The following is a 6,799-nucleotide window of genomic DNA, read 5'->3' as shown; positions in this document are numbered from 1 at the left end:
ATTAGTTTGAAAGAAACCCAAATTTCTGATTTAGAAACATATTAAAAATTGGTCAAATTTAACCCAAAGACACCAGGAAACCTCCCCTGCACAATCTTTTACCTTCTATCAAACCATATTGTTGTTTATATTTTAATAATGCGTAAATAAACCAAACTAATCACACCTGTGTTGGTTTTCCCTTGATGTACAGGCTTAAAGAGACCTTGAATCAAGCACTGACATTTGAGAGTGTGTATATATCTAGATACCTGTCGTGTGTGTATACTGACCTCAGGGACTTATCCCCTCCTATAATCCTGCGTCGACGCCGCTGGTTATTGAGTCTTTGGCCACAGGTCTGCATTGCTGCGGCCGCGTCCCCCAGGGGATCCAGGGTGTAGTCACAGATGACGCCCGCGTCCTCACTGTGGCGACAGTCGTGGCTGTCCTGACCCACAGCTGGACACTGGCCTAAGGACGTCTCTGCGCCCGAGCATCGGACGTTGTCCAGATGGATGGGACCTTGACCCTCACCAAAGTACGCCATGGACCGAGCTTTAGCCACCCCGCTGGGAGACCAACACACAAAGACACACAACGTCATTAGTAATTGTTACATTGGAACAACTGTTAAACGATGTCCATCTAAAAACCTTTCAATTGACCTTTTCTGCAGTGACTTAGACTTTTCAGTGACAAACTGTTTCTGGTGATCTAAGTTGCAGTCTGATATATACAATACAATACAATACTTGTGCGTTGGTGTGAGCGTCGATCTCTTTAAGAGAACAGCAGGGCCGGCATGTGTGTGTGCATGGGGAGTGTGTGGTAGAGCGAGTGAGAGAGAGAGTGACTAGCGACTCTTGAGAACCAGGAGATGAGGCGGGGGAATACAACCCTACCAAGCCACGGCCATGTAGTTGCATTTAAAAACAACAGTCAAGATATTTCAGTTTGAACCAAAGTGGTGAACTGACCAACCAAACAACCGTCCTCCAAAGCCAAAAATATCCAAATCATGTGACAGATTCCAATGAAACTTTCTAAGCACATTCATGCACCCACGATGATGATCCCGTTCCCTTTTGGACCCTGCATGAGCTTTTGTCTAGGACATGGGAGGTGTAGTCATACTAACGTGAATCCCAGCTGTCTGCAGACCACACCCGCGTTGACATCATTCCAGCCATCGTCACACACGCTCCCCCACTGGCCGTTGATGAAGACCTCCACTCGGCCCTCCTTCCTGCTCTCTCCGGCCACCAAACGCACCAGAGGGCCTGCAAAGAAACATTAAAGGGAAAACCCGCCTTGGTTAAAGTTATCCGTGCCCTGAGGAGTTCAGATTTACCCTTCACCCCCTTTACAACGGGAATACACACAAATATCATCAGCAGAAACAGTATATGCATTCCCTTAAGAGTAGGTAAGCCAGGTGCTCTTGAGCAAGGCACTGTACCCCCCCCCCCCCCCCCCCCCCCCAACCGCTCAGGGCGCTGGTCCAGCACTGGCAGCCCCCCCACTCCGACATCTCTCCATTAGTGCATGATTAGGTCCTGAGCATGTGTGTGTGTGTGTGTGTATTTCAGGCTTACTGTATGTGTAGTGATTACTAATAAAACAGTGTAAATTGTAATATCCCCACTGGGGATCAATGAACATTAAAACAGTTAAACAGATTAAATTTAATTTGTGTATCACTATTTTGCATCGGGCTTACTTAGGGTGAACAATAAATACCCCACCTCAGCGACAACTACCCTTAACAGCAGCCATGTTTCTGTTCCCTCTAACTTGCATTACGGAGCATCAGAGAGCAGCAAAGACATTTAAGTGGCATCGAATTGAAGCACCAAAATCCGCGTTGCTATTTGGCCCAGTAGATCCCGCTCGTTAAGGACCAGGTCTTGGTGCCCAACCCTAGTCAATAGCCACCAATGTGTGTACTCACCAATAGAAGGCAGAAGGCTGAGTATCTCCTTGGTATCAGCTCCCCTCTCACAGCGGACACCTACGTCCTCACTGTGGGAGCAGTCATGCTGCCCCCACTCAGAGTGGGTGCAGGCCAGTAAACTGGTCTCTGTTCCCCTACACTGCACCTCGTCCAGCAGGATCAGCCCCCGACCTTCTTCATACACCCCGTCAGGAGCCACCGCCGCTCGGCCTCTGCAGACAAGGCACAACAACACGGCATCTGTCTCAGTTATATGGTGGAGAACATCATCACAACTCTGGATAATGCCAGAAACACTTCAATGTAAAAAACTGTTTTTGAACATGGGAATTTTTTGTTTGAATGACTTTCAATCATTTTGGAAGATTGTGCTGAGAAGTACATGACCTTATTTATCTGTCATTTTAATTATATACATGTATGCATGAATGCATGTATATACTGCATATTTGTTCAAATTGTTCAAATACACTACTGATACTACTACTACTGTTTGCCATGTCTTTATTTAGGTTGCAGAAATGACAGGTGTGTGAAAACAGAAATAGTTCAACAATTTCATATTAATTGCAGATTGAGTTTGATTCAATTAGTACTGATTTTCTCCAGAATTTGAATTCCTCTGACATACTTTTGTTTAGTTGAAATGATATAATAACTTAGTTTTATTCATTTAAGTGATATCCCAAGGAATACCTTGAGATCTCACAGAATAAGCTGGAGGGGGGGGGACTGGGGAGAAGGGCATCTGGACTACCTTGCTGACCTCTTTCACACCAACGACACCCGGGTCGTGACAACGGGGAGCGATGCATTTTAACCACCCCACGTGCTAGAGAACAGCCATCGTCACATACTCCAGTCCAGCTGTACACTACCAGAACTAGTGTTCTGTACTTTAATTCAGTACTGTCTGATTGTTTTACAGCGGTTAAGTTCTAATGCACCGATACAGATCCATCAAACACTCAACAGATGATTTTGTGGAGACACTGCAAGTTTAATTCTCCTCCTATGCATTTCATTCACTGCATCAGTAAACTGGGAAGTAGACTACTCTAGTATCAATTTATTAGTATTTTAGGACAAGGGGGGAACATTTCTGTTCATTAAAGTTAGGCTGTGCTGTCGGCTTATTTGAGGGGGCCACACTGAACTACCGGCTGTGGACTTGTGTGTTGAGAACGCGGCTGTGACATTGAATTTAACATTCTTTTCTGATTGTTTCACAGCAGTTTTGAGTCATGACTGTGGCTCCCATTTCCAACCAATGGCATGCTTTGCCCTGCCCTGGCTGTTAGTGACCCTGGTGGTTTGAAATTCCCATTGAAATCGAGCCACCTCTCGACCTGGGTCAACAGGCCGAGTCGGTCAACGTGGGTTGACCCTTTAAAGCACAAAGTCAACCCTGGTTGAGCCCTCAGTGTGGAGGGGTTTTAGCCTGCTGCTACTAGCTCCAGAACCCAGATCCGAGGCAGAAAAAATAGATGGATAGATTGATAAGTACAAATATGTTGTTCAGTGTCTGTAGGGTTAAAAAGACTCATTTTGCTTTAACAGGGAAAAGAAACCATTAGTGCTCGGTAAGAATGGTCATCTGCAGACATGGATGTTCATCCCTACTTTAGATTGATTTAGGGAAGTACACAACCTCCTGAGGCAGAGAGGTGTTTCGTAGTGACACAGATGTAGTGATGCACTGACCTGAAGCCCAGCTGCCTACACACTACCTGGGCGTTGAGCTCAGTCCAGTTGTCATCACACACAGTGCCCCATTGTCCCTGGTGGTAAATCTCCACGCGTCCCTCCCAGTGACTGTCTGCACCCACCAGACGAACGGCACCGTCTGCTGCCACACAGGAAAACACTACTGCTTTATTAGATCACAGACTCAGGGCAGTGCATGGTAAATCTCATCGGGTCTCTTTTAGCTCGGTTAAGCTCATTATGTGTCCGGGAGAATTCTCAGTCTTTAAACTCAGTGGATAGCTAGCAGTCGTCAGTCAAATGCAAATGAACTTGCTGTGAATTCTTGAAAATATTTGACCACCACTCCCAGGCGATTAACCTCAGTTAACGTACAGCAGGGGTGTCAAAGTCAAATGGACGGAGGGCCAAATAAAAAATTTAGCTACAAGCCGAGGGCCGGACTGTTCAAATGTTCATTGAAAAATTTTTAAATGACGCATATAGTCTAGTGAACCTAATTGAACCTACTGAAAACCTAACAAATATATTCCAATATGATCAGATAAATAAAGCAATATTTTCTTATGGCTCTGTCAGTAATCTTTAATTTTCAACAGACACAAAAGACAAATTTCCTTTATATAAAAATCCCCATAACATGAACATTAAATGAAAGAAACCGGTATTCAAGGCACCATCAGTAGCCTATATTTTCTATTTTAGCAAAAGTGGGCTAAATTTACTTCAAAGAAAAAAACAATAATAGCAATTTTCTATCATCCACTCAACTGAAATATTTTTAAAATATAATTGGATTGAAATACAATAAAATAAAGTGCAAAAATCTATTAATCAAAAACAACACTTTGTTTAAGGAGAAGTAACATGCAGTGAAAACAAATATTAAACTTTAACTTTTAAACTTGAACTGAGTAAAAACTCTAAATATGTGATTGCACAGTAATGTTCACTTGTTTGAGGTTGAGGGTGATACTTGGTGGTGTCCCATCTTTTCCACAAGTTCATCAATGTTCGGGGTAAGGCTCTGAGCTGAGGAAATCCTCAGAATTGAGTGGAGGTGTTCAGCAGTAAGTCGACTTCTGTGTGATGTTTTGTTCAGGTTCATCAAAGAAAACAGTTGTTCACACAGGTATGTGCTGCCAAACATAGACAACGTTTGAGCAGCCTGGATGCGCAGCTGGGGCATTGTGTCGGGGAGGAAACGGGCGAACTCCGCAGCACCCACTGCCGCATATTTTGCCCTCAGTGCATCATTGCATTGGAGGTCAATCAACTCCATTTGGACTCACATTTAAAAAGGAGTTGCCTTTTTTCTGGGCAAACTTCGTCACAAACTTTAATCATGCAGTTTTTGATGAAATCCCCCTCCGTAAATGGCCGGGCTGATTTAGCGATCTCTTCTGCCAAAATAAAACTGGCCTTGACAGCAGCCTGGCCTTGTGATTTGGCTTTTTTGAACAGAGCCTGTCGAGATTTGAGGCCTCGTTTTAATTCCTCTGCCTTTTGTAGCCTTTGTTCCATGTCCATATTCTTGTTTTTGTCCGCGTGTTTCGTTTCATAATGTCGTCTCAGATTATACTCTTTCAGTAGCCTACCGCCACACTTTCTCCACACAGAAGACACACAGGTTTTCCAGCTACCTCCGTGAACATATACTCCGACTCCCACCTTGTTTGAAACCCCCGGTTCTCAGTGTCCACCTTCCGTTTTGCCATTTTTGATGGGTATCTGAAAGTTAATTTTACTGTGATGCTGACGACTGCTGTGCCAATAAATATTGAAATGAAGCAGCCTACTGCTCGGTGCGTCACCGTTGCATTGTGGGAAATGTAGTATTGGTGTGTGTAAAAGATCTGCGGGCTGCCGGCTTGCTGCGGTCTGCGGGCCGGTTCTAATAATAAATCAAGATCATCCCAGGGGCCGTAAAAAACCTTCTCGCGGGCCGGATGTGGCCCGCGGGCCTTGACTCTGACATATGTGACGTACAGCGAGGAATCCACAGTACCTGGGAGGTCCAACTCCTTGGGTCAAGACGCTGCAGTCTACATGTAAAGGTTATCTTTGATGACAACAACATACACATTTTGGACTGAGAAGACACCGGACAAGACAACAAGCCCAACAAGACTAAGGGTTTACATCCATGCTAGTGGCTCTGTGAGGCTGTACATAGGCACTTACGCAGTTCTTTGGGATAAATGTTAATGCTAGCATGGCAACAAAATTCTAACAAGGGGATGTATGGTAGGTATAATATTTGCCCTGTTCAACTTAGTTTAACATGTTAGTATGCACACATAACAACTGAGGCTGATGGGAATGCCATTAGTTTTGCAAATGAAAAAGGCCATGTTAAAATGTCATGTAATTCAAAAATGTAACTGCCACATGTGACCTGTTCCTTTCCTCTATGTGTGATTTTGTCTATGCTGTATTTCTGTTTATATTGTAACTGTGTGCTGTCTTGGCCAGGTCTCCCTCGAAAAAGAGATTTCAATCTCAAGGGACTTCCTGGTTAAATAAAGGTTAAATAAAAAATAAAAAATAAAATATTTGGTTCTAGTATTGGACCAAATTTGACCTAATGATGGCATCAGAGGAAATGTTAAGGGTTCACCAAAGTTATTACAAGTCATTCTGTGGGGGGACATAAAAGTCTTTCAGTCTTTCATGGCAATCCATCCAAGAATTGTCAATCAAAATCAAAAATGTAAAAGTCAAGTGAAGTCCCACGTCTGCAGGATATATTCCCTGGGGTCCACAAATGTCTGTACAAAAGTCATGGCAGTCCATCTAATAGTTGTTGAGATATTTCTGTCTCAGATATTTCAAAGTGGTAGACGAACCAAACAAGTGACCGACTGACAGACATTTGAATGGAACTCTAAATAACATCCTGGGGCCGCCCAGAAATCAAGACTCAGCAGTGCATCCTGGGGAAGTTGAGAAAGGTTCAACCATTGACTGTAAAAATAATGGAAGAAGCTTTCGGGTATGAAAAGTGAACGCAAACGTGCTTTAAACCTGCCTTAAATTGTGCTGGTTTTGGTTTCTTTGTTAGTTTTTGTTAAAGGTCCCATGGCATGAAAATGACACTTTATGAGTTTTTTTAACATAATAATATGAGTTCCCCCAGCCTGCCTATGGCCCCCC

At 43.7% G+C, this 6,799-nt stretch overlaps 1 protein-coding gene across 4 annotated transcripts in view; it reads right to left on the bottom strand.

Annotated features, from left to right (window-relative positions):
* si:ch211-51a6.2 (neurotrypsin) overlaps window positions 1-6,799 on the bottom strand; it is a 34,724-nt gene that overhangs the window by 15,822 nt on the left and 12,103 nt on the right. For 3 of the 4 annotated variants that reach the window (XM_032541959.1, XM_032541957.1, XM_032541958.1), the window contains exons 8-11: window positions 3,641-3,785; window positions 1,934-2,148; window positions 1,121-1,262; window positions 273-551 (exon numbers count right to left, since the gene is read on the bottom strand). In XM_032541959.1, the coding sequence (XP_032397850.1) occupies window positions 273-551; window positions 1,121-1,262; window positions 1,934-2,148; window positions 3,641-3,785 (781 nt within the window). The remainder of the gene's footprint in view (window positions 1-272; window positions 552-1,120; window positions 1,263-1,933; window positions 2,149-3,640; window positions 3,786-6,799) is intronic. The other variant, XM_032541960.1, reaches the window with a different exon arrangement.

Source organism: Etheostoma spectabile, chromosome 17 (genome assembly GCF_008692095.1).
Source record: "Etheostoma spectabile isolate EspeVRDwgs_2016 chromosome 17, UIUC_Espe_1.0, whole genome shotgun sequence".
Taxonomy (NCBI): domain Eukaryota; kingdom Metazoa; phylum Chordata; class Actinopteri; order Perciformes; family Percidae; genus Etheostoma; species Etheostoma spectabile.
This window is presented reverse-complemented; position numbering and strand designations above follow the sequence as displayed.